Here is a 27,136-nt window from a genome sequence, read left to right on the forward strand (position 1 = left end):
ATTTGTTGTTTATTAAGTTCAGAATTTTAAAAAATAAATAAACAAATGGGGACTAGATGACCTCTAAGGGTCCAAGTAGCTCTAAATCTAGGCTCCCACAATTCTCATAATCTCTCCTACCACTGGCCATCTGCCTATGCCCACCACTTTAGCAGATGAAATATTGAACTAGGAATGAGAAATTTAGGCTGTCATCTTTTGCTTTTTTTCTTCATGAACCCTCAGAGGTGCCTCCCAATTCCTTGGGTCCTGTAATTTCTATGCCCGTAAAATGGGAATAATAATTCACATTTATATAAGGCTTTAAGATTTGCAAAAGTGCTTTATGTATGTTGGCTCATTCAATCCTTCACATAGTATTGAGGTAGATGCTATTATCCCAATTTTATACAGGAGGAAACTGTGAGTCAGAGGGAAGTGACATTTCCAAGGTCACACAGCATCAAAGGCAAGATTTTAATATAGGTCTTCCTGATTCCAAGGCCCAAATCTCATCTGCTATACCACTTAACCTCTGTAAATTCTATTGTTTACTGAATAGTTAACTGTGCTTCCAAGGATTGCACCTTCCCAACCGTCAGGGAGATGCACTGAGCCTACAATGAAGATGAATTGGCATCAGGGAGCTAGTGCTATGTAGACAGGAGGAGGTGAACGTGTGTGGATAAATAGCAGAGTTCTAACTAAGACAGGGCAATGGGGGCTCTGAATAGAGCTGACATTCTCCTTGGCTTAGCACCCACTTGGCAAGAATCATTATAAACTAGGAAGCTCCCAGGTGGCTCATTTCCTACCCTTGGCTGTTCTCTCCTAGGTGAGGCTCCTCTTTCTGTCTCCACTACCTCTTCTCCATTGTGCATCCTGGAGGGGGAAGGAGGCTGTGTCTCTGTATTCCCATTTCTTCCTCCCCCAACTGAATTAAATCTTTGAAATTTGTGGCACTGACGCTGGGGCCGTTTTTGTGAAGCTTGCCCCGGGTGAGGAAAATGCCAGTTACAACTCTAATGGTGAAATAACTCTCTCAGGCCATTCTCCCAAACTCTACCTCGTGCCTTTATTACTTCTTTGGCATCAAAGGGGCCAATAATACTGCTCTTTCCATGGGCACGAACTCCAAGGGGAAGGAGCCGGTTGGAACCCCCTCCCAGCTCCGGGCCTCGGGGCCTTCCAGCCCTCAGACCCTGCCGGGCTTCTTGGGCTCCTTGCTCTTGGCGGGCATGAAGGCATATAACTGTTCCACCAGCATCTCCATCCTGGCCGTGACTTCGGTCACCGTATCGATGACCAGCTTCTGCTGCAGCTTCAGCTTGTTGTTCTCCCAAAGGGCCTTGTTCTCCTCTTGGAAGGCCCGATGCTCCTCTCTCAGGAGCTGGAGGGTCCGGTTCTCCTCGTGCAGGATCCGGTTCTCCTCTCTCAGGGCGTGCAGGCTCTGATTCTCCTCCCGCAGGGCTTGCAGAGCTTGGTTCATTTCCCGGAGCAGCTGCAGAGACTGGGCCTCTTCCTGGAGGCCCGGCACGGCCTTGATGTCTTCCAGAGGGATAGAGAGGTTGTTGACCAGCTCCCGGAGGGCTTGAAGGGCTTTGCTGTCCTCGTGGGCGGTGGGGGGCCCTTTGGGTTCCTCACACGGGGGGATGGTGCTCTCCCCGGCCTGCCTGGAAGTATTGTGGGCCTCGTCTGGAGGAGCTGGGGGGGGCTTCGCTTCCTCCTGGGGCCCCGTCTTCTGCTCGGGGTGGGGCCAGTGGGCCTTCCTCTGCTCCAGAAGCAGCTGCAGGGCGCGATTCTCCTCCCGCAGGAACTGCAGCGTGGCGCTCTCCTTCTTGTGCACCTGCAGGGCCGTGTTGTCCTTCTTCAGGACCTGCAGGGCCGTGTTGTCCTTCTGGACCACCACCGAGGACGCCGCGCCGGCCGCCCGCCCCAGCTCCCCTTTGTTCTCGTCTCGGTTCTCCTCCCAGAAAGCCTGCAGGATTTTGTTCTCCTTCCGCAAGACTTTGTTCTCCTCCCGGAGGGACTTGTTCTCCTCTCGGAGGGACTTGTTCTCCTCTTGTAGGAGGTATTCCTTGGCCAGCCTCTTGTGATGCAGCTTGTGATGGAAAGACGAGGCGGGGGAGAAGTGCGGGGACTGCAAGCGACAGTTCTCATTCACCCATCTCCCGTCCTGGAAGACGAACATCTCATCGCTCAGCTGAACCCGGGGCAGGTTATAGTCCAGCTCCAGCTCCGCCTGTGAGGTGGGGTGCTCCATGGCGTCACAGATGGGCACGGAGGAGAATCGGTTCAGCGGGTACGAGTGCTGGCTTACGGTTCTTCGGTTTAGTCTCGGCAACGAGGCCTGCACTGGGCACCTTGGCACGGAGTACAAATTATGGATCTGGAGAAAAGGCTCAACTGAGCCCCGCTGTGGAAGACAATAAGGGGACATAGAAAGCATCAGTGAGGAAATCTGACACACCCAGAACTCACTGACAGGGAGATGGGTAGGGATACTCAAAGGAGAGGCGCTATAGGTAGAGAGGAGGGAAAAATGTGAGACTCTGAGACTCTGAAGAGCTCCGAGTTTCAGTCCCACTTAGAATTGTAGGATTTCGGAGCAGCTAGGTGGCACAGTGGATAAACCAGCCCTGGATTCAGCAGGACCTAAGTTCAAATCCAGCCTCAGACACTTGACACTTACTAGCTGTGTGACCTTGGGCAAGTCACTTAAATCTCATTGACCCACAAAACAAACAAACAAAAAGAATTGTACCTTTTAGCTCAGGGAGGGTTCACTGAGGTTATTTAGTGCAATCTGCTCCTTTAACAGATAAGAAAATTGAATGCAAATATGTGGTCCCGACCAACGCTTCTTCATCCTTTTCCTCAGCTGGCAACTTAGCCACTTCAAACTAAATCCAGACACTTTCTGGATTTGAACTCAGGTCCTCCTGAATCCAGGGCTGGTGCTTTATCTAATATATCTCTAGTTATTTAAATCTGACATTTAATTTCTATAAAAACCGTTTTATAATCATGTTCATGGTGTTCTGGGTTTATCTTGGAATGTATATTCCCAGGTATTTTTATGCTATTTACAATTATTTTAGATGGGCTATCTTTTACTATCTCATCTTGTAGCTTTTGTTGAAAAGTTGGATTTATGTCATATCCTAGTATTTTATTAAAATTATTTGTTTGGGGGGGAAGCAGCTAGGTGGCACAGTGGATAGAGCACCGGCCCTGGATTCAGGAGGACCTGAGTTCAAATGTGACCTCAGACACTTGACACTTACTAGCTGTGTGACCCTGGGCAAGTCACTTAACCCTCATTGTTCTTGTCGGGCATGAAGGCATATGACTGTTCCACCAGCATCTCCCCACAAAACAAACAAAAAACAAAACAAAAGAATATATAGAGAAAGAATTTTTAAAAATTATTTGTTTCAACAAACTAAATCCAGGATGTTTTAAGCCTTGGCCAGCTAATACTCAACCTTTTTGCATTGCATTCCCTGTGGCATCTAGCAAGGTGCTGGGGATTTGAAGCCCCACATAGTGTGGCTCCATTTTACTTCCCAGACTTCTAACTATCACTGCACTCCCTCTCTTAAATTCTGTATTCTACAGCATATGGAACTCCTTGCCTTTCCCTGACCTTATCTGTCCCTTTCCCACCATCATGAATTTGCTGTCTCCTGTTTTTGGAATGAACTCTCTCCACGTGCACCTGCCTGTTGAAATCCTCCTCTTCCTTTAAGGTCTGACTCAAGTGCTAATTTCTCCATGAGAACTTCCCTAATCTCCTTAGCTAGAGGCGGCCCCTCCCTCCTTGAATCTTTATGACTTGGTTTCACTTCTATGAACTTTTTTCAAAATCAAATTCTAAGTTGAATTATAATTATTAGTGATTGTGGTTCATCACCACCACTACCCCATTATTGTGAGCTCCTGGAAGGCAGAGACTTACCTAGTACAATGGTTTCTACATAACAGGAAGTAAATGAATCAATCCTTCAGTAGAAAGTAAGCTTTTTGAAGGTAAAGAATGTTTGAGGGGGTTTGTCGTTGCATCTCCAGTGCCTAGTATGTTCCTTGCATGTACTAAGCACTTAATAAGTGCTTTTTGAGTGCAACAGAATTTAATTCAACTAATAAGCATTCAGTAAGTAACTGTTATGTATCCTGAGGATGCAAAGACAAAAGTTAAACAGTCCCTGTCCTCAAGGAACTTACATTCTCACATAGAAAATGATATGAATATAGATACATATACGTACACACTTAAGTATTGTATATAAAATGAAGTCAAACAGGGCTTTGGTGCATGTTGAGATCACCTTAGATGGATGTACCCAAATAGGAGTGTCCAGGATAATGTTTCTGGGAGAAAGCATTCTGCCTTTCACAATGGTATCATTTGTTTTTTTGTTTTGTTTTTTTAATTTTTGCGGGGCAATGGGGGTTGTGACTTGCCCAGGGTCACACAGCTAGTAAGTGTCAAGTGTCTGAGGCTGGATTTGAACTCAGGAACTCCTGAATCCAGGGCCGGTGCTTTATCCACTGTGCCACCTAGCTGCCCCCTCACAATGGTATCATTTGAATGAGAGTGACCACTTTCCATCGGCTGCACAGCTAGACCTGACTCTGTCTTTCTCTGTCTCTGTCTCTGTCTCTCTCCTTTTCTCCCCCTACCCAGTGGCAATCCAGGAGTAAAGGTCTTCGACGTTATTCACCTGTAGCATGAATACATGCTAAGCTGGGTAAGGATAAGAGTCACCTTCTCCTTACTTTTAGACCCCATGGACCCAAGAAATGGATTTGAGATTTTGGTTTGTTTCATTTGTTCTTTCCAGGTCTAGGTTCAGGGAGTGGAGTCCCCAGATCCAAGCAATCAAACCATGGTGACCTTGGAGAAGCATAATATGTACAATCCATAAAACTGCTGTGAAAGTATATACAAATCATCCTATGTAGAGGGGTGGCATTTGCAAGGTAGGGCTTGAGATTAAATTGAGTTTTGAAAGAAAACAGGGACTTCCAGAGGGGGAGAGGGAGGAGAAGCAGAGAAAGAGAGAGAGAGAGAGAGAGAGAGAGAGAGAGAGAGAGAGAGAGAGAGAGAGAGAGAGAGAGAGAGAGAGAAACAGAGAGAAAGACAGAGAGAGCGAATTTTCCTAGTATGGGAATTGCAAAGTCACTGAGATGGGAGATGGAATGTCACAGGTGAAAAGCAACAAGTAGGCCAAGTATGGTGTGACTAGACTATTGAGTACATGGAAGGTAGTACTATGTAAGAAAAGTAGAAATATAGGAAGGTTCCAGATTGTGAAGAGCTTTAAATGCCAAATATGAGAGTTTACATTTGGTCCCAAAGATAATAGGGAGTTATTGGTATTTATTGATTGGGGCTGGGGTCCGGACACACAGTCAACATAGTCAGATCTACACTTTGGGAAAAATCATTTTGGCAGGAGAATAAAGGATTTTTTAAGGGGGGTGGTGGAGACTTGTGGCAGGGAGTCCAATTGCAAAGCAGTTGCAAAGCTATTGCTATAATCCATTTGAGAGGTGATGAGAGACAGAATTAGCAAGATGGTTGTGTCAATGGAGGAAAGAGAATGGATGTGAAAGATGCTGTGGACAAAAAAAAAACAACCTGTGCTATCTATAACTGATTAGGTGGGAGGGGGTGAAAGTGAAGAGTCAAAGATGACACTGAGGTTTGGACCTAGGTGACTGGAAGGATGGTCATGGCTCTTCAGCAGAACTAGGGAAATTCAGAAGAGAAGGGAAATAAGGAAATTCACAAGTGGATTTTGGAGAAAAGATATTTAATTCTCGTTTGGAAATGTTGGGTTTGAGATTCCTAAAGACTTCTAGTTCAAATGTGTGACATGTCCCTGGTAATATGGGACTGGAGTTCAGGAGACAGGCTGGGTATATAGATCCCTGGGAGTCACTGAACCCATGGGATCTAATAAGATCACCAAGCTAGATAGTATAGAGTAAAAAGAGAAAGCTCAGGACAGAGCTTGGGGGTGGGGGGGCAGGGGACGAGCAGTGAGTGGGCTTGACATAAATGAAAATTCACCCAAGAAGATTGATAAGTGATCAAACAGGTAGTAGGCATGAAAACTCAGAGAGGACAGAATATTCGGGGCGGGGGGGGGGGGGAAGGTATCAGTGTCAAAGACAGTAGAGAGGTCAAGAAGTATGAAGATTGAGAAGAAGCCATTTGATTTGGCAATTAAGAGATCATTGCTAGCTTTAGAAAGAGGCGTTTCAGTTGAATGACAAGGTCAGAAGCCAGATTGCAGAGTTTAGATGAGAGTGATGATAGGAGAGAAAATGGAGGTACACAGTGTAGATAGATTTTCCAAGGGGTTCAGCTGAAAGAGAAGAGAGAGATATAAAATGAAAGTTATTGGGGGGAAAAGGGAGCCAGGTCTTGGTGAATTCCAGAAAGTAAGAGAAGCAATAGAAATGCTATGTGAAGTTTGTTAATTATGGTGCAGGAGCTCCAGAGAGCACTGTGGAAAGAGCATATAAATGTGGAGTAGGACATCAGGGAGGGTTGAGGTAGATGGGAACAAGGAAACTGGCAGCTGGGATTAGGGAGAGGGATTTGGTCTTTAGCCAGTCAGGGTTTGGTAGCACTGGGAAGAGAACAAAATGGACAGGAATGCTCTAACCACTGGAGAATCAGGCAGAGTATCAGTGAGGTCTCTGATGAAAGCCAGTGATTAGGTTTAAGTTCAGCTTTTCTAGTTTCTGCACAGCCTTCAACTACTCAAACTGCTGGGGTGCTGTGTCCTAGGAGACATCCACAAATCTACTTGACAGCAGGAATGACTAGGTGATCATGTGTTCTGGTAGCACAATGGCTTTACCACTGCAAGGGGGGTTGGGGCGTTTAGGAGAAGATTCGCAGAAAGCCTAGTGAGAAGGCAGGATTGATGTGTTCCTAGTCTTACCATAGGCCAACCCTGAACAGGGTCAGACTGAGTTGTGTGGCCCTTGGGTCTTGGGAGCCTAGAGATGAGGTAGGAAGAAGTCAGCCACAAGAAAGGCCTGGTTTCATTGACAGAGGAGTTTATATATGATCCTAGAGGTAATAGAAAGTCAATGGAAGGGCAGCTAGGTGGTGCAGTGGATAAAGCACTGGCCCTGGATTTAGGAGGACCTGAGTTCAAATCCAGCCTCAGGCATTTGACATTTACTAGCTGTGTGACTTTGGGCAAGTCACTTAATCCTCATTGCCCTGCTAAATAAATAATTTTTTTTTTAAAGAAGGGGGGCAGCTAGGTGGTTCAGTGGATAGAGCATTGGCCCTGGATTCCCCTGGATTCAGGAGGAACTGTGTTCAAATCCAGCCTCAGACACTTGACACTTACTAGCTGTGTGACCCTGAGCAAGTCACTTAACCCCAATTGCCTCACCAAACAAAAAAAAAAAGAAAGTCAATGGAATTTATTGAGAAAGGGAATAATATGATTAGGGATTCACATTATGAAAAACACTTTGGCAATTGTTTTAAAGATGGATTGGGAATAGGAAGTGATTTGAGGCAGGAAGATCAAATAGAAGGTTATTGCCATAATCTAGGCCAGAGGAAATAAAGGGAGAATTCTGGGTCACATGCACAACAATATGGAGGACAAGACATTTGCTTCCATGGTTACATGTCAAAACCTCTTAAAAATAAGAATTATGTATGAGAATTAAAGCAACTTTGGCTCTCTCCATAGTCTAAGACATAAAGGAGGTAACATCCCAATGAAGTAACAGTAGAGAATGTTAATCCCTAAACCTGGATACACTCCCTCACCAGCAATCTCATTGGCAGAGCTGTACCAGGCAACTCATTGCAACAGAGTTCAACTCTACCTCACTCTTCATCTCTGTACTTGCTTTGGCTGGGATGGCAGTACGACAATGTTTTGTGCTGTTCCAGTACTCCTTGAAATAACTAAGGAACAGAGGGAATTGGAGCAAAATGCCAATGGGGTGGCACTCCACTAAACCTGAGGGAAAGAGCATGGGTAGCCAGCCAGGACTAGTTCTGTACCTGCAAAAGTCACTTGGGGCAGAGACTGAAGCTGTTTAAATATGAATTCACTTGTCTGGGAGAAGGGTCAGATAGCTTTGAGATCCAACCCTCAGAGACACTGCAATCAAAGGGGAAGAAGTCAGAAAGTGAGTAATAGGGGGGAAAAATTACCAAAAATCTCAGGAGGAAGAAGGAAGACAATTCACTTAAAAAACCTTGACTATAAAAACATATGCTTATAGGGAAGATATGAATAAGAAAGGGATATAACTTCCAGATCAGGTAAATCAGTTAAAAAAAATCTATGTATAAATATTGTAAGATAAAAGAAAAAAGGAAAGAAGGGAAGGAAGGAAGAAAGGGAAGAAGGAAAGGATAGGATACAAGCATTATATTAAAAGCCTATTATGTACTAGGCACTATGCTAAAGCATTTTAGAAATATCAGTTCATTTTTTCCTCTCACCACAACCCTGCAAACTAGGTGCTATTATTGTCACTATTTTACAGTTGAGGAAACTGAGGCAGTTAGAAGTTAAGTGACTTGCCCAGGTCACACCGTTTGTAAGTGTCTGAAATGGGATTTGAATTGTAGGTCTGTCCTTATTCTAGACCTAATGCGTTATCTACTGCACCACCTACCTGACTCTTTCTTGAAAAATGAATCAACACCTGATGAGGTAAAGGACTCCTGATTCCAAAGAGAGTATGGAATTAAAGAAGAATATTTCTAAATGTTTTAAAAAGAAATAATCATTGTAAAAGCAGTATTTATGGCCTTCAGAGCAGAAGTAATCAGCATAAGAGAAAACCTTGAATTCACAGTGGCAAGCCTCACAAAAGAAACAAAAAAACAACTGGTTTATATCTCAAATACACCAAAGTGAAGAATCATTTGGAAGAAGAAAAGCATCGAGGAGTAACTTTAAAAGGAAACACGGTCTCCGTATTTGAAAGAAAACATCTATCTAGAAGGCAGTATAGATCGACGCAACTTAAGTATTTTAAGCATCTCAAAAGAACACAAGTCAAAAAACCTGAACAATATAATGCAAGAAATGAGAAAATTTGCCCAGAATTCTGAACAAAGAAAACAAAGTACCATTGAAAAGAAACCGCAGATTACCCCCAGGAAATAAAAAAGTAAAACTCTCTATGCTGTCATCTCTGAGACAGCGGTTAAACTGTATGAAACAAAAAGGTTTGCAAGCAACCAAGGGAAAGAACTTCAGACGTGAAGGAGAGGAAATTTGAATGACACAAGATTAGTCTTTCACTCACAATAAGCTATAGGAGAGAATGGATTAATGAGTTCCTAAGAGCAAGTCTACTCAAGATACAATCTAAGGTGACATCTTAAGCCTACTTATTATAAAAAATAATATGAATGTTCTATAAAAAGAGGTATTTAAGGTATTCATACAAAGAAAACCAGACCCGAGCAGTCAATTTGTTTTGCAAATGCCCCAGACAACAAAAATACAAGAAAGAAAAAGAAACACAAGAGCCAAGGAAGATACAAATAACAAAATTAATTACCCCAGGGAAAAAAGGGAAAAAAGAAAAAAAAATTTAAAAAAAAAAGGCATATATGGGGGGCAGCTAGATGGCACAGTGGATAAAGCACCAGCTTTGGATTCAGGAGAACCTGAGTTCAAATCCAGCCTTGGATGCTTGACACTAGCTGTGTGACCCTGGGCAAGTCACTTAACCCTCACTGCCCACCCCCCCCCCACAAAAAGGTATATATGAGGTAAATAACAACAGAAAGATGATCAAGAGATTTCTTTCTAGTAGTATATGAGGGAGACCAAAGTGAAAGTAGAAGTCAAACAGAAGTGATGATGGAGGAACAAGCCTAAAACACCATGGACTAAGCTTCACAGCTCCAACACACTGCCCTACAAGTGGCTTGGTGTTTTTGAAGACAAAATTGAAGTATGGGGGAGTATATAAAAAGAGAGAGGAAAAAACATAGAATATGTGATATAACCTAATCAAGTCAAAGGGAAAACAATGGAGGGAAAACAATTCCTGTATTCTCTTATGAAGAAAAGAGTCTATAGCAGAATGGGTGAGGAGGCAAAAAAAAAAAAAATTGGATTAAAAATGGAGGAGGGGCAGCTAGGTGGCGTAGTGGATAAAGCAATGTCTCTGGATTCAGGAGTTCCTGAGTTCAAATCTGGCCTCAGACACTTGACACTTACTAGCTGTGTGACCCTGGGCAAGTCACTTAACCCCATTGCCCTGTTAAAAAAAAATGGAGGAAAAGAAACAGGGAAAGCTTGTTTCAGTGGTGGGAGAGGGTCCCACCAAAAAAAATGTTCCCATGGGAGAGCAGAGATATTCTATAAGTGGACCATGGCATTGATATAATATGCAGCAATCTGGTGCTTAGGGAGACCTCTCTCTAACATCTTTTCTCATTCTTCTCAGAAGAAGGGGAATCAGAGCTTCTGGGGACAACTGACACCCAGAAGAGTGAAAGAGAATTAATCCAGAGAGATTTCATGATATATGTGGGGAAAAAATTGATCATGGGGAAGGGAAAGGCTAGGAATAAAGTGTAAAAGCAGAGACATGAGAAAATTCCTAACACAGGGCAATATTTCTATCTTTTATATCTGGTTGAGTCATTCAGTCATGTCCAACTCTTTATGACTCCATTTGGCAGAGATACTGAAGTGGTTTGCCATGTTCTTCCCCAGTTCATTTTACAGAAGAGGTAATTGAGGTAAACAAGATTAAGTAATTTGCCCAGGGTGACCCAGCTTAGTAAGTGTCTGAGACCAGATTTGAACTCCTGAAGGTGTCTTCTTGACTCTAGGTCTAGCACTCTATCCACTGCCCTACCCAGCTGTCCCATCCTCTATATCAGAGGTGTCAAAAACACAGCCCATTGACCTGAACCAATTGAAATATAAAGGGCAATGTTTAATAAAATAAATAAAAATACAATAGATGATAGATGATGTTAACATGTGGTTTTCTAAGTCAATATGTAAGGATCCTTATGTATGGTTTATCGAACCCCATTTCTATTTGAGTTTCACACCACTGCTCTATATCATCTACAGGAATTGATTTTTCTAAGAGGGAAGCACAAGAAAAAAAAAAAAGGCAACCAGAAGCCAAAACTCTTTAGAAGAGAGAACTCAAAACAGGTACCTTAGAATCTTTAATTCCACACAGAATGCAAGACTAATAAAGGAATAAATAAGTCTAAGGGTCATGGATCAAAGAATAAAAATCTAAAATAAATTGAAAAGGAAAAAGAAATAATGAAGAGGAAAAGGGAAAGAAATCCTTTTTAGAAAAAGGTACAGAAGGGGCAGCTAGGTGGCGCAGTGGATAGAGCACCGGCCCTGGAGTCAGGAGGACCTGAGTTCAAATCCGGCCTCAGACACTTAACACTTACTAGCTGTGTGACCCTGGGCAAGTCACTTAACCCCAATTGCCTCACTAAAAAAACAAAACAAAAAAAAAAACAAAGAAAAGAAAAAGGGACAGAAAATGAAAATAAAAAACTAAGAAAACAAATTGAAAGGGAAAAGAGGCAAAAGAATTTTACTTGACTACTGAACTGAGAGGGGAAAAAAGAGGAAAGAAATTACTAAAATTATGGAAAAGGATAACAAATGGGAGAAGAAGCTTTAGGGGAAGGAGAATAGAGCCATTGGGAATAGAGGGTTTTTTTAAAAATTAATTAATTAATTATTTCTCAGTTTCATGTAAAGATTTTTTTTTAATTTTAAATTTTTTTTCAGGGCAATGAGGGTTAAGTGACTTGCCCAGGGTCACACAGCTAGTAAGTGTCAAGTGTCTGAGGCTGGATTTGAACTCAGGTCCTCCTGAATCCAGGGCCAGTGCTTTATCCACTGTACCACCTAGCTGCCCCCTAAAGATATTTTTTGAGTTCCAAATTTTCCTCCCAACCTCCCTTCCCTCCCCAAGCCAGTAAGCAATTTGATATAGGTTATATATTACAATCATGTTAAATGTATTTCCACATTAATCAGAACAAAAGGGAAAAATACAAAAAAAAAATAAACAAGAACAATAACATAAATCAACAACAAAAGTGAAAGTAGTATGCTTCAGTCTGAATTCAGACTCCATATTTCTTTTTCTGAATGTATTTTCCACCATAAATTGCATTGCTGAGAAAAGCCAAGTTCATCACAGTTGATCATCACAAAATGTTGTTGAGCCTATGTACAATGTTCTCTTGGTTCTGCTCATTTCACTCAGCATCAATTCATGTAAGTCCAGGTTTTTCTGAAATCCATCTGCTTATCATTTCTTACAGCACAATAGTGTTCAATTACATTCCTATACCACAACTTGTTTAGTCATTCCCCAATTAATGGGCATTCCCTCAACTTCCAATTCTTTGCTACCACGAAAAGAACAGCTAAAAATATTTCTGTACATGTGGGTCCTTTTCCCTTGGGAATAGAGTTACCTTAAAGTAGATTAAGCTAAAATAATTGAAGAAACAAAGTATTGTCTTTACAAAGGAAGAGGGGGGAAATATTAACTTGGGGGAAAAATATTAGAGAAAAATGAAGGAAAATCTAAATCTAACTCATAAGTTTAAATGTGAATGGCTTAAATAATTTAATTAAATTTTTAAAAAGGAGTAACAGATTGGATAAGAAAAACAAAACCCCACAATCTGTTGCTTGCAAGAAACATCTAAAAAGCAAAGATACACACAGAATAAAAATGAGGTCCTAGAACAATATTTACTATGCATCAGGTGAATAAAAAAAAAAAGCAGGAGTTGTAATTATGCTCTCAAGCTAAAAATAATAACAACAATAATTAATAACATAAAAAGAGATAAGTAAACACTATTATGCTGAAAGCTACCCTGGACAATAAGTCAATATAACTATTTAGCTTACATGTTCCAAATTCCTTAAATTCATAGAGGAAAAATTAACTGAATTACAATAGTGATATTTAAGATCCCTCTCTGTTTTGGACAAATCTAACAGAAAGATAAAGAAAAACAACAATATGGAATTGAGCAAATTGCTAGGGAAATTAAAGCTAAAGCAATTATGGCATTTTCTGAGTGAGACTGCTAAAACATATACATATGTATTTATGTATGTATTCATGCATATGGGCATGAATATGGATATGGATTGTGTGTGTTTCCCAACACTACATGGAACTTAAAAAAAAAGACCAGGTATTGGGCAGATATTGCAAATAAATGTTAAAAGACAGAAATAATAAATACATCCTATAGAGACCATACATACACAATAAAAAGAGTAATCAGCAGTTGAAGGAACACAAAAACAAAAGACACAGACCCAAATAAAAACTTAACAATGAAAAGCTAAATAATGAATGGGTCAAAGAAAAATCACAAAAAACAATGAATAATTATGTTGGAAACAATGATAATGATTAAACAACATACCAAAATTTTTGAGTTGCAGCTAAAGGAGTCCTCAGAGGAAAAATTATATTCCTAAAAACATACATTAACAAAGCAGAAAAGGAAAGGATTAATGAATTGAATATGCAACATTAAAAAAATTAGAAAAACCACAAATAAACAAACCTAAAATAAGCACAGAGAAAGAAATACTAAAAATTAGAGGAAAAATTGATATACTACAACCCCCCCCAAAAAAAAACCCAACTATGGAAATGATTATTAAAACCAAAAGCTAATTCTTTGAAAAGACCAAAAAAAAAAATTAAGTCAACAAAAGAACAAGCCAACAAAGTGAAATAACAAAACCAGAAGAAATAAAAAGTTATCAGAACCAACTATGGACAGTTACATACTACCAAAATTGAGAACACAAAAGAAATAGAATGCCTTCAAAGATACAAAATACCCAAACTAATGGGAAACCAGAGATCTTAAATAATGCAATCTCAGAAAAAGAAATGGAATTAGCTTTTAAGGAACTACCAAAGAGGTGATAAAGTCCTAAATTTAAGTAATGACTGTATGAGTGGAGAAAATTGGATGTTTAAGACACATAAATGTTGAAAAGACAGAAAAGACAAAATTGGGTAGCTTGACTGATATGGCGAAGAAAAGTAAAGAATTGAGTAATGACACAGAGGTAGCAAACCCGGGTAACTAGAAAACTGGTAGTTACTTTGACAGTATTAGAGAAGTTCAGAAGAGTGGTGGGAAAGATAATGAGTTCTATTTTTGACATGTTGAGCTTGAGATTCTGAGGGACAATGTGTACTTTTTGGTTTTTTGCAAGGCAGTGGGGGTTAAGTGACTTGCCCAGGGTCACACAGCTAGTAAGCTAGTGTCAAGTGTGTGAGGTCATATTTGAACTCAGTTCCTCCTGAATCCAGGGCCGGTGCTTTATCCACTGCGCCACCTAGCTGTCCCCGACAATGTGTGCTTTGAAGTGTCCAATAAGCAGTTCATGATGTCCACACATCAAGAAAAAGGCTAAGCAAAAATATTTATAGTAGTTCTTTTTGTGGGAGCAAAGAATTGGAAATTGAAGGAGTATCCATCAATTGGGGAATGACTGAACAAGTTGTGGTATATGAATATAATGGAATATAAAGGAATGAGGAAGAGAATGGTTTCAGAAAAATCTGGAAAGACATGAACTGATGCAAACTGAAGTGAGAACAGGAGAATACTGTACACAATAACAGCAATATTATAATGATGATCACCTGTGAAAGACTTAGCTATTCTAATCAATACAATGATCCAAGATAATTCCAAAGGACCCATGATAAAAAATGCTATCTACCTCCAGAGAGAGAAAGAGAATTGATAAATTCTGAATGCATACTTTCTTCACTTTATTTTTTTTCTTTTTTCAACATTACTAATATGGAAATGTTTTGCATGCTTTCACATTTACAATTGATATATTGCTTACCTTCTCAATGGGGAGGGGAGGGGAGGGGCTAAAAAGAGAGGAAGAGAATATGGAACTTAAAATGTAAAAAAGAAAAGTTAAAAATAAATTAGTGCAGGGGCAGCTAGGTGGTACAGTGGATGAAGCACCGGCCCTGGATTCAGGAGGACCTGAGTTCAAATTTGGCCTCAGACACTTAACACTTACTAGCTGTGTGACCTTGGGCAAGTCACTTAACCCTCATTGCCCCATTAAAAAAATAAACAAACAAATAAAAACACAAAATAACTAGATGACACAGTAGAATAAACATTGGTTTCAAAATCTGGTTCTATCATTTAACAACTAATACAAATTGTTGTTTGGCCATGTCTGACTCTTCATGACCCCATTTGGAGTTTTCTTGACAAAAATACTAGACTAGTTTACTGTTTCCTTCTCCATCTCATTTTGTAGATGAGGAAACTGAGGTAAACAGGGTTGAGTGACTTGTCCAGGGTCACAGCTAGTAAATGTTTGAGGCCAGATTTGAATTCAGGAAGATCAGTGCCCCATCCACTGAACCACCTAGCTGTCCATAATAATAATAGCCAGTATTTAAATGGTACTTTGAGGTTTGCAGATTGTTTTACATATGAAATATTTAATCTTCTCTAATCCTTACAACAAACCTGTGAATCAGGTGTCATAGTGAGAAAAGTATTGAATTTAGAATCAGGAAGACCTGAACTCAAATCCTGCCTCAGACATTCACTAGATGTGAGTCAGGGCAAATCACTTGACCTCTTTCTGGCTCAGTTTCATTACCTGTAAAACAGGGGTATATGATACCAACTGCTTCTGAGTGTTAGCTAATATATGCAAAATGCTTTGTAAATCTGAAAGAAATATATAAATATTAGCTATTATCTCCATTTTGTTGATAACAAAACTGAGTCTTACAGAAGATAAATGACTTGCCCACAGTCAGATAGCTAGTGAATGTCCTAAGCAGGATTTGAACTCAGTTATTCCTGACTCCAGGTCTTAGTACACTTAATATCTCTAAACACTAGATTCTTCATCTTTCTTCTAAATAGTGTTATCTTCCCTATGTGTTTCATGGGATCGTCATGAGGAAAGCCCTTTATAAACTGCAGTCCTATACAAATGCAAGTTATTCTTAAGGGAAGGATAGGCCCAAGTTAAAAGAAGTGGATTCAAATGGCAAAAAGATTTTGAGAGGTATTCAAAAAAGAGTGTTGAGCAAGTGGAATAGGATGGGGAGAGGAGAATACAATTGCTGTAATACATTTAAATAAGGAGATGATAATAATTATTGTTACTTTGCACCTAGGACATTTCCTCTAGATATATTGAAATACTTTCTATATATCAATTTCTGGCTTCTTATGCTACTTTCACAATTTTAAAGATAGAAAAGATGCAACACGAGTCGTTATCTATAATTACCTATAACACCACATACATATAAATATATATGTTGTCCCAAAAGTCTTAGTGAAGTTTTAATCTCTAGAATCGTGTGTGTGTGTGTGTGTGTGTGTGTGCTTCATGGTATATAAAGTTCTCTGGGATCGTTTAGAAATAAAGGTGCTAAATAAATAGAAAGCATTGTAATATGCCATTAACTTTGCAATAAAAGTATGTCATTAACTTTGCAACGACAGGCTTAATCTTCCAAATAGCAAGGGTAAAAAGGGTATTCTGCAATCAGCATCTTATTTACTTCAAATTTAAACTCAGCATTCATGCTTTTCAGTCTTCACAATCAGCAAGATGCACACTGGATTCTGCAGCCATGAGTATGTCATCACATTGAAACTCGGGGTCAGCTACTCTAAAAAGCACTTTCTTTAATGATTGGGGAATGAGAAGACTGACCAAGGCAAATGGGTAGCAAATCCAAATGATTTTCATTTGTCCTTGGGCCGGTCACTGTTACCGCCATATCAGGTCCAAGTTTGAATATGGCCTCAGACCCTTACTAGATGAGTGACCCTAGGCAAGTCAACTAACCTATGCTTCCCTCAGTTTCCTTAACTGTAAAATGGGAGATAATAATACACCTACCTCCCAAGCTTGTTGTGAGGATCAGATGACATATTTATAAGGTGTAGCACAGTGCCTAGCATATAGCAGGTGCTTAATAATTGCTTGCTCCCTCCTGCTAAGTGTAGAGTTTCATCATCAGTAAGAAACTATGTTGTGATGAATTTTTGGCCATGGCAAGCCACAGGACGAGTTCCACACGTGTGGGTAATTGCCAGGCATATATGGGGAGAGGCATTAAATAACTAGCTTCCAGTCTCTTTTCTAGTCCCTAAGAATAAGACACGAACCCCATGGGCTTAAGAAACCACGTGAAGTAGTAGAGGAAAAAGGTCTTTGGGGTAAGGACCACCTTGCTTTAAGTCATATTTCTGCACATACTTAGCTTTATGATCCAAGGCAAGTCATTTAATCTATCAATGTAGCAGACAACTCTCTAGGACCCTAAGAGGCAGTTTAGCTCACAGAGTTGAGTTTCCTCCCTAGTGAACTTCTTTCACAACATGACTAATGCAGAAATATGTTTAATGTGATTGTACATATATAAACTATATCAGATTGCTTTCTGTCTTGGGGAGAGAGGAGGGAAGGAAGGGAGAAAAATCTGGAACTGGAAATCTTATAAAAACACACACACACAAAACAACCTCTTTATAAACATGATATGTGCAGGGTAAATAAGAGATAACCAACAGAGGAAAGATACTAGAACTAAGAAACTGGGAAAGGCTTCCTATCGGGTGAGATTTTAGCTGGGACTTGGAAGAAGTCAGAGAAGCTAGAAGGTGGAGCTGATGAAGGAGAACATTCAGGGAATGATGGACAGCCAGTGAAAATACTCAGAGATGGGATCATAGAGTGGTTTGTTTAAGAAACAGCAAAGAAGGTAAGATATGAAAAAACTAGAAAGGTTTGGGGCAGGGGCAGAGGGACCAGGTAATGAATGGCTTTGAATGCTGGAGGATTTAACAGTTGATCCTGGAGGTGATAAGGAACCAATGGGGTTCTCAGTTCCCTTATCTGTAAGAGGTGATATATATATATTTATACAGGTGATCTGCCTGTATAAATGTGCCTTCTTATCCAAGTGAGGGATGTGGACCCACTGAGAGGAAAAGATAGAAATGACTAAAGGATTTTGAACAGTGTTAAAAAAAATCGTTGGCTCTAAATCCCCAGACTCTTAGGATTTTATACACAACATTCAAAATTGTGAGTGCTTTTGTCACTCCTATTACTCGAACCTGGGACTCTCTGCAGCCACAGCCTTGTGGTCCTGAGCTTAGTTTGCCTTCTGAGCCCTCTGATATGGCTAACTCCTCAAGGGGAAGGATGAGAGTGTTGCTTTCTCATCCATGAGTCCCCCAGTGATCAAGCAGTGTTCTATAGATGCTGACTTATGGGGATACCCACTTATTTTTTTTTAGTGAGGCAATTGGGGTTAAGTGACTTGCCCAGGGTCACACAGCTAGTAAGTGTTAAGTGTCTGAGGCTAGATTTGAACTCAGGTACTCCTGACTCCAGGGCCGGTGCTCTATCCACTGCGCCACCTAGCTGCCCCCCCTCCTTATTTTTTTCAATCAAGATCCCAAGCTTTTCTGAACTTATCTCTTCATCCCAATGCTCTTCATTTGAATCCCTTTTTCTTTTCCTTTTACCACAAGAAGAAGCAGAGTAGTGATTAAGCCACCCCTGGGTTTGGGGCTCCCAGCTTTGCTATTTGCTGGCTATTTGACTTTAGGTAAACAATCACTCAATCAACAAATATTTATTAAAGCATTTAATATGTGCCAGACATTGAAGACACAAAGACATAAATTAAAATTCCTGCCTTCAAGGAGCTCACATTCTACTGGGAAATCATTACCATAGTGTTGTCTTTTTGGGGGGTAGAGGGGGAGGCATAAGCAGTGGGTGTAAACTTATAAAAGGCCATAAATAAGTCTTTGAGCTGAGAGACAAATCCGTCTTCTTCTCAAGGCCCCAGTTTCCCTCACCTGTAAAGGAAAGGGTTGGATCAGTTATCAAAGCCCCTTTCAGCTCTAAATCCTATGATGAATGAGTGAATATATATATATATATATATATATAATATATATAAATGAGTGAACATATATGAGTGAGTGAATGAATGAATGAATGAATGAATGAATGGATGAAAAAGCATTTATGGGGCAGCTAGGTGGCACAGTGGATAAAGCACCGGCCCTGGATTCAGGAGGACCTGAGTTCAAATCCAGCCTCAGACACTTGACACTTACTAGCTGTGTGACCTTGGCCAAGTCACTTAACCCCAAATGCCTCACCAAAAAAAGAAAGAAAAAAAAGAAAAAGCATTTATTAAGTACTTACTCTGTTCAAAACACTGAGCTAAACATTAGGAATACAAATAGAAAAAAAGCAAGATAGTCCCTTCTCTCAAGTTCATATTCTAATGGGAGACAACACATATAGGAGTTTTCAACTATAAATTTCATGGTGTGTAGGATGCAGCTGCAAAGCAGATGGTAATGCATCTCTCTTAATGACATTATATATTTCTGTTGTTGAACCATTCAATATAACCAAGGACTTTGGTGGCTGGAATTTTATCTTCCTGGTCTGAGTAGCTATAGATGCTGAAGAGACAGGCACTTCAGCCCTTATAGAAATAGTGATCAGTCCATATCTCCAAAGGAGCTGCTTCCTGGAATGATGGATAGTTGAGCAGAGCTAGAAACAGACTGATAGTCTAGGGGGAGCTGCTGGTCCTGAGTCTCTTGGATTTTTTTATCTGGAGTTGGTGGTGGTGGCAATGAAAATGAAATTCTTCTCCATAGTGATTACTCCCCTCAACAATGACTGTGGAGCTCTGGCTGTAAGCAGTGTTCAGCCAAAGGAGCCTGGTAGGGACAGGTATAAGCTAGGAAGTCTTCCAGAGTTCCAGTAGCCTCAGAGTGCTCCAGCCATACCCCAATGGGGTCAGAAAACTGGACAGCTCCATCAAATCCCAGGGCACGTAAGCATACCTACAGAGCTCTGGACTCCTAGGTGGGGAACAGAGACCAGGTGAGATGGCAAATCTCCTACTGTGATAAAATAATGGAATTTGGCAGATGCCCAGAGGCCCCAACTGATTGATTTAGTATTGTTTGAACTAGGTGAGAATGAGAAACTGACTAAGTACCCACTTAAGGATGATTGTATGGAGTCCACACCTGGCTGGCCCTTAATGACATGTTGGTGTACTACTGATGTCAGCAAGAGACCACTCACAACCAATCAGCTTGAAGGACCTCCCCTTTGGGGGAGGGAGAGAGGAACTAGGAAGGGAAGAAACATTCATTCGGGTATGAGGGAGAGAACCAGGACGCAGGTGTGTACTCTTTGGGAACTGCTGAGTCCAGGTGGTGGTGTGATTGCAGGTCATATAATTTTACTTCTCCTAATCCTTTTTCCTTTGTCCCTATTTCATTAACCTTACTTGTGTTTTAAATTTGTTCCCATTAATAAACCCTGTTTTGTTTTTTTCTGAAAGAGGCTGTTAATCTCCTTCCTTACCCCAATATTATGGTGAGCTGCCCAATTAATTCCCCATATTAAATTTGGCCCTTACACTACCAAGGAGGCAACAGCCAGTCAATGCATTCTAATGGTTCTGAAAAATTGTAGCAATCTTATATGAACTGTCCCTGATGACCTTGAAGAGTTCAGGAGAATGTATCCAGAGGAGATTGGCAAGTCAGGGACTTGCTAGCACTTTATGCATAGCAGACATTAGCAGAAGGAAGGGCCAACAACATAACCAATACCAATCAGGGGCCTGTTATCCCATCTGAGAGCACAGTGTCACTTGTAACCTGTCCTTGACAAAAAAATCCCAATTCAGGAAGTAACATTGGAATATGAAGAAACAGAAGAAGACACCAGTGATAAATAATGTTTATGCACACCCAGGAAATCTAACCAGAAACCTAATCAGGCTCAGACAAAGATATGACTTGGTCACGATGTCTGTTGGGATTCGTGGAAGAGATTAAATAAGAGATTATAAAAGGATATTACAAATTAAATGAGAGATCTACAGGAAAGAATTAGAAAGATAAGTAGATTAGTATAAGATGTGCAAAATCTTATCCAAGTAATAGAATGCCTGAAAATTAGAACGGACAAACAGAAATCAATGATTTTGTGAGACAGTAAGAAATACAAGAATGAAATCAAAGGACTGAAAAAAATGTAAAATATCTTGTTAAAAATAGACCTATAGGGGCAGCTAGGTGGGGCAGTGGAAAGAGCACCGGCCCTGGATTCAGGAGGACTTGAGTTCAAATCCGACCTCAGACATTTAACACTTACTAGCTGTGTGACCCTGGGCAAGTCACTTAGCCCCAATTGCCTCACTTAAAAAAATAGACCTAGAAAAAAGGTCAAGGAGAGATAATCTAATAACCATCAGACCACTTAGAAACTATAACCAAAAATATAGGCCTGCATACTATATTAAAGAAATCATAAATAAAAACTCTTTGGATGTTTTAGAACCAGAGGTTAAAGTAGAAGGGGAAATAATGAATCCATAGGCTACCTCCTGAAAGAAGCTCTAAAATGAGAAGGCTTAGGAACATTACAGCCAAAAATTCAGAATTTTCAGATTAAAGAAAAAAAGACTACCAGAAAAAAAAGTTTAAGTTCCAAGAAATCATAATAGGGATCATTTGTGACTTGCAAGCTACAACTATAAAAGACTGGAGAGATTGGAACAAGATATTCCAAAAGGCAAAAAAGAAAGTCTTATTACCAAGAATAACTTATCTGGCAAAACTGAGTATACTACTACAATCAGGGAAATGGGTATTTAATCACATAAAAATACTTCCAGGCATTTCTGATGAAAAGAACAGAACTGAATAGAATCTTTGAAATTCTAACACGAGTCAAAGAAAAACATAGAGAAATATATTGGAGCAATTAGAAGAACTATACAATGAGAAGGTTTACATTCCAAGAGAGGGAGAAAAACAAATGTCCCCTCATGTCTTCAAGAGTCATCAAGGAAATTAAGTAAGATAAACAGGGACTACTTTTGTCCTTTGTTGAAATTAAATGAAAAAAAAGGAGGAGGGGACAGGAGTATGGCCAAATGAAGAAGATAGGCATAAGGGGTGGAGCTTGTTATTTTAAATAATTTTGAGCAAGGAGAAAAGTGCGCAAACTTGGAGTAAGGAATCACAAAAGACTAAGTTACAAACAAAAAAAGGTTACAAAGACACACATACACATGAATTTAGTATAGAAGAACCTTGAACCTGGGGCAGCTAGTTGGCACAGTGGATAAAGCACTGGCCCTGGATTCAGGAGGACCTGAGTTCAAATCCAGCCTCAGACACTTGACACTTACTAGCTGTGTGACCCTGGGCAAGTCACTTAACCCTCATTGCCCTGCCCCACCACCACCACCAAAAAAGAAGAAGAACATTGAATTCAACAGGGAAACAGGCAAGAACAGGAGAAGAGAGAGGAAAGGTAGGATACAGGAAGGATTAGTCATAAGCAAAACAAACTCCAACTTTGGAGTGTGGATCATGAAGTGGGGACTAAAAAGAAGGAATAAAAACCTATAATAGAAGTCTGGACAAGGAGAAGAGAAGGACAGTAGAACAAACACAGACCACTTACTAATGTGGTGCATGTTCTTTCTTACTACCTTCTTTGTAAAAAGGAAGATTCAGGACAGGAAGAGGAAATAGTATGTGAATATAAAGAAATTAAATATACAAAATTAAGAATCATACCTGTGAAAATGAGTGGGATGAGCTCACCAACAAAATGGAAGAGGATAGCAGAATGGATTGTAATGCAAGACTCAACAATGCTGTTTATGAGAAATGTACATAAAACATGAACATAAGGAGTTAAACTGGAGGACCAGAGGAGAATTTGTTTCAGTTGAACTCAGAAAAGCAGAACTAGCAATACTCATCTCGGATAAATTAATAGTAAAAATATACACGATTAAGAGAGAAACAGGGAAACTACATTATGCTTAGACGCACCATTGAAGTGATATCAATGCTTAATATGTAAACACCAAATGACACAGCATCTAAATAAAGGGTTTTTAACTTGTGGTTTATGGACATTTTTTTTAAAAGGTGCTTTGATAATTAATTGCATTTCAAATGAAATTGGTTTCCTTTTCAGTCTTATGTATTTTATTTGTAGCATTTAAAAATATTCTGGGGGCAGCTAGGTGGCGCAGTGGATAGAGCACCGGCCCTAGATACAGGATTTGAGTTCAAATCCGGCCTCAGACACTTAACACTTACTAGCTGTGTGACCCTGGGCAAGTCACTTAACCCTAATTGCCTCACCAAAAAAAAAAAAATTATTCTGAGAAGAGGCCATAAGTTTCACAAGAATATCTAAAGTTCCATGACCCAAAAAAGGTCCAAAACTCTGATCTAAATATATAAAGGAAAACTTAATCTATTTAACAGGAAAAATAGTAAACCATTAATAATTAGAGATCTCAGTGTACCTCTTTCAGACTTCAACAAATCTAACAAAAAATAGAAAGCTAAAAATATAAATAGAATTTTAGAAAATTTAAACATGTTAGAGCTTTGATGACTACTGAATGGAAATAAAAAGGGCAAGTTGCATAGGGCACCTGTACAAAAACTGACCATCTATCAGGGGATAAAAAACTTCAAAAATGCAGAAAAACAGTGATTAAATCCTTTACTGACCACAATAGATGAAAATTATAGTAATAAAAGACCTTTGAAGAAAGGATTAAAAATCAGAGACTACTTTAGTCCTAAAGAATTTGTGGGTCAAAGAACAAATCACAGAAGCAAGATGATTCATAGAGAAAATAACAGAAAATTGAGCAGTACCTGCTGAGGTCAGAGTCAAGAGGACAGACCTGCTGAGGGGATAGACTTTCAGGCCAAACCAGCATCTGAAAGATATTGCTGATAATGAGATTGGATTAATTTTCTCCTCAAGGCACCCAGTCAAGTTCCAATTATAGAAAATCACAGAGGAAAGGCAGCAAACTCTCAGAGCTCCCCACACAATCACTCCAAAAACCTCCAAATAATGCCATAAGACAATTCTTGGAGTAGCAGAACCCACAAAAGGATGGAGTGAAATAATTTTCCAGCCAAAGACAGCTTAGAAGGTTGGCAGGAAAGGTCTATTGTACCTAGGTGGGAGTGGAGTCCAGACCCAGGCATTCTGCAGCAGAGAAAGAGACCTCCAGAGCTTCTGAATTGGCTGCAACTGTGGCTACTTCTGAAACTCAGCTCATGGTCTGGTGAGAGGGTCAAGCAGCTGGCTGGCAGGAGATTACAGGAGTCGCTGGTGGTGCTGAGGTGGAACTCAGTTGGCTTGCCCATGCTGGGAATCAGTCTTGAGTGGCAGGCTCAGGTCGGGGAGGGGTGCAGGCACGCCCAAAGCTAGCAACCATAGTGAGACAGAATTCTGTTTCTGGGTTAAAGAGCAAGCAAGCCTGGGGCTATTTATAGACCAGAAAACAGGCCAGGGGAGTAAAGAATCTGCCTCTCCCTAAATTGATCCAGCAGGGTCCCCCTGAAGCTTGGGACAATGCATCCTGGAGGCAGAGCCCCACTTTAAGACAGTGTTAAAAGTCAAGAAACAGGCTAGAAAAAATGGACAGAAAAAAAATGCGGACCATTGAAAGTTTCTTTGGTGACAAGGAAGATCAAAATACACCTTCACAAGAAGATAACAAAGTCAAAGCTCCTACATCCAAAGTTTCCAAGAAAAATATGAATTGGTCTCAAGCCATGGAAGCACTCAAAAAGCACTTTGAAGATAAAGTAAAAGAGGTAGAGGAAAAAAATGGAAAGAAAAAGGAAAGTGATGCAAGAAAATCATGAAAAAAGTCAACAGGGGCAGCTAGGTGGCACAGTGGATAAAGCACCAGCCCTGGATTCAGGAGGGCCTCAGACACTTGGCACTTACTAGCTGTGTGACCCTGGACAAGTCACTTAACCCTCATTGCCCTGTAATAAAAAAAGAAAGAAAGAAAGAGAAAAGAAAAGAAAGAAAGAAAAAAGAAAAAAGTCAATAGCTTGAAAAGCCAAATGGAAAAGCTCTCTGAAGAAAATAATTGCTTAAGAACTATGATTGAACAAATGGAATCTAAAGAAAATGACAAAGCCAGGACAGATGACACACCTCTGATCCCTGCTACTGGAGATCTTTTGAGCTTGGGAGTTCTGATCTGCAGTGACCAGGTTGATCAGATGCTGTCTGGCACCATTGTGGTGAATCCCCAGGAGCTACAGAGCTACAAGTGAGCAAGGGTGAACCAGCCCCGGTCAGAAGCTCAAAGTTCCTGTGCTCCTCAGTAGTGGAATCAGATTTGTGACTGACCCTTGATCTTTCAGTCTGGGAGAAATAAGGATACCCAATCTCAAGAAAAAATGGTGAGACAATATACAAACGTGATGGGGTTTCAGTCAAAGCAGTCCCCACTGTCAACAAAAGAAAGAAAAAACAAACTAATGAATTGAAAATGCAACTAAAAAATATTTTTAAAGCAACACACACACACACACACACACACACACAATTTCCCTAAACACCAAAACAGAAAGTTTGAAACTCAACGAAAGATTAACACCAAGAACCAAACAAAGCCAACAACAAAAGTCAACAACCAAAGCCAATGTACCATTGAATTGATAAGTAAAGAGCAGTGGATAGAATCCAGGGCCTGGAATTAGGAGACTGAGTTCAAATCTGGCCTCAGACACTTACTAGCTATGCGGGTAAGTATTTTAGCCATTATATGCCTCAGTTTCCTCAATTATACAATGAGGATAATAATAGGATTTACTTCACAGGGTTGTTGTGAGGATCAACTGAGACAATATTTAGCACAATGCCTGACATATATAATAGGTACTTAGAAAATGCTCATTCCCTTCTCTTTCCTCTTTAAAAAATAAGACAGTCAACTAATCTGATTTTTGTTTGTTTTTTTTTTGTTTTTGTTTTGTTTTTTGCAGGGCAATGAGGGTTAAGTGACTTGCCCAGGGTCACACAGCTAGTAAGTGTCAAGTGTCTGAGGCTGGATTTGAACTCAGGTACTCCTGAATCCAGGGCCGGTGCTTTACCACTGTGCTATCTAGCTGCCCCAACTAATCTGATTTAAAAAAAAAAAAAAAGAAATTCAAACTGTCAGTATCAAAAAGGGAAAAAGAGAATTCACAATAAATGAAGCTGAAATAAAGGAAACTACCAGAAGTTATTATCCCTTATTTACATGACAATAAAATCAACAACTTAGGTAAAATGGATGAATGCTTACAAAAATATAAAATAGTATATTAACAGAACAAGAAGTAGAGAATTTCAAAAATCTAATTTCAGAAAAAAGAAATTAAATAAACCATAAATCAATTCCCAAAGAAAAAAAGCCCCAGGACCAAATGATGGATGTTAACAAACACTATAATACAATAACTGCAAATATTTGGGTCTTGATATCCAAACTAAGAACAGGGGGAAAAAACAGAGGAAGAAAACTATTGGCCAATATCCCTAATGATCTATGATGCAAAAATACTAAATAAAATATTAGCACAGAGGCTAACAACAACATGCTTTTTAAATTATTGACTACAATTATACCTGGAATACAAGGTTGGTTCAATATTTTTTTTTTGGTGAGGCAAATGGGATTAAGTGACTTGCCCAGGGTCACACAGCTAGTAAGTGTTAAGTGTCTGAGGCTGGATTTGAACTGAAGTCCTCCTGACTCCAGGGCCAGTGCACCACTTAGCTGCCCCCAATATTTTTTTAAAACTACAAAGATAACAGACCATATTAATAAAATAATTAAAAACACACGTTTATCTTATTTGGAACTGGAAAAGTTTCTGAAAAATTCAATGCCTGCTTCTATTAAAAATCTGAGAAAGCACAGGAATAAACAGACCTTTCCTTAATGTGGCAAATAGTATCTATTTAAAAATTAAGTGTAATAGAGAAATGTCATTCCAATCAGATCATAAATAGAGAAAGCATGTTCATCATTGCCACTATTATCTAGCATACTCCTATGAATACTAGCTATAGAAATAAGATGGGAAAAAGAAATTGAGAGAATAAGCATAGATGAAAAGAAAACAACACAATCACTTTCTGCAGATATTACGTTCTATTTATAG

General features: G+C 39.9%; 1 protein-coding gene across 2 annotated transcripts in view; it reads right to left on the reverse strand.

Annotated features, from left to right (window-relative positions):
- Nucleotides 1–1,174: 1,174 nt before the first annotated feature.
- CBY2 (chibby family member 2) overlaps nucleotides 1,175–27,136 on the reverse strand; it is a 40,451-nt gene continuing 14,489 nt past the window's right edge. The window contains exons 2-4 of one of the 2 annotated variants that reach the window (XM_043998950.1): nucleotides 17,880–17,902; nucleotides 3,041–3,085; nucleotides 1,175–2,408 (exon numbers count right to left, since the gene is read on the reverse strand). In XM_043998950.1, coding sequence (XP_043854885.1) covers nucleotides 1,175–2,408; nucleotides 3,041–3,085; nucleotides 17,880–17,902 — 1,302 coding nt within the window. The remainder of the gene's footprint in view (nucleotides 2,409–3,040; nucleotides 3,086–17,879; nucleotides 17,903–27,136) is intronic. The other variant, XM_043998951.1, reaches the window with a different exon arrangement.

Source organism: Dromiciops gliroides, chromosome 3, assembly GCF_019393635.1.
Source record: "Dromiciops gliroides isolate mDroGli1 chromosome 3, mDroGli1.pri, whole genome shotgun sequence".
Lineage (NCBI taxonomy): Eukaryota > Metazoa > Chordata > Mammalia > Microbiotheria > Microbiotheriidae > Dromiciops > Dromiciops gliroides.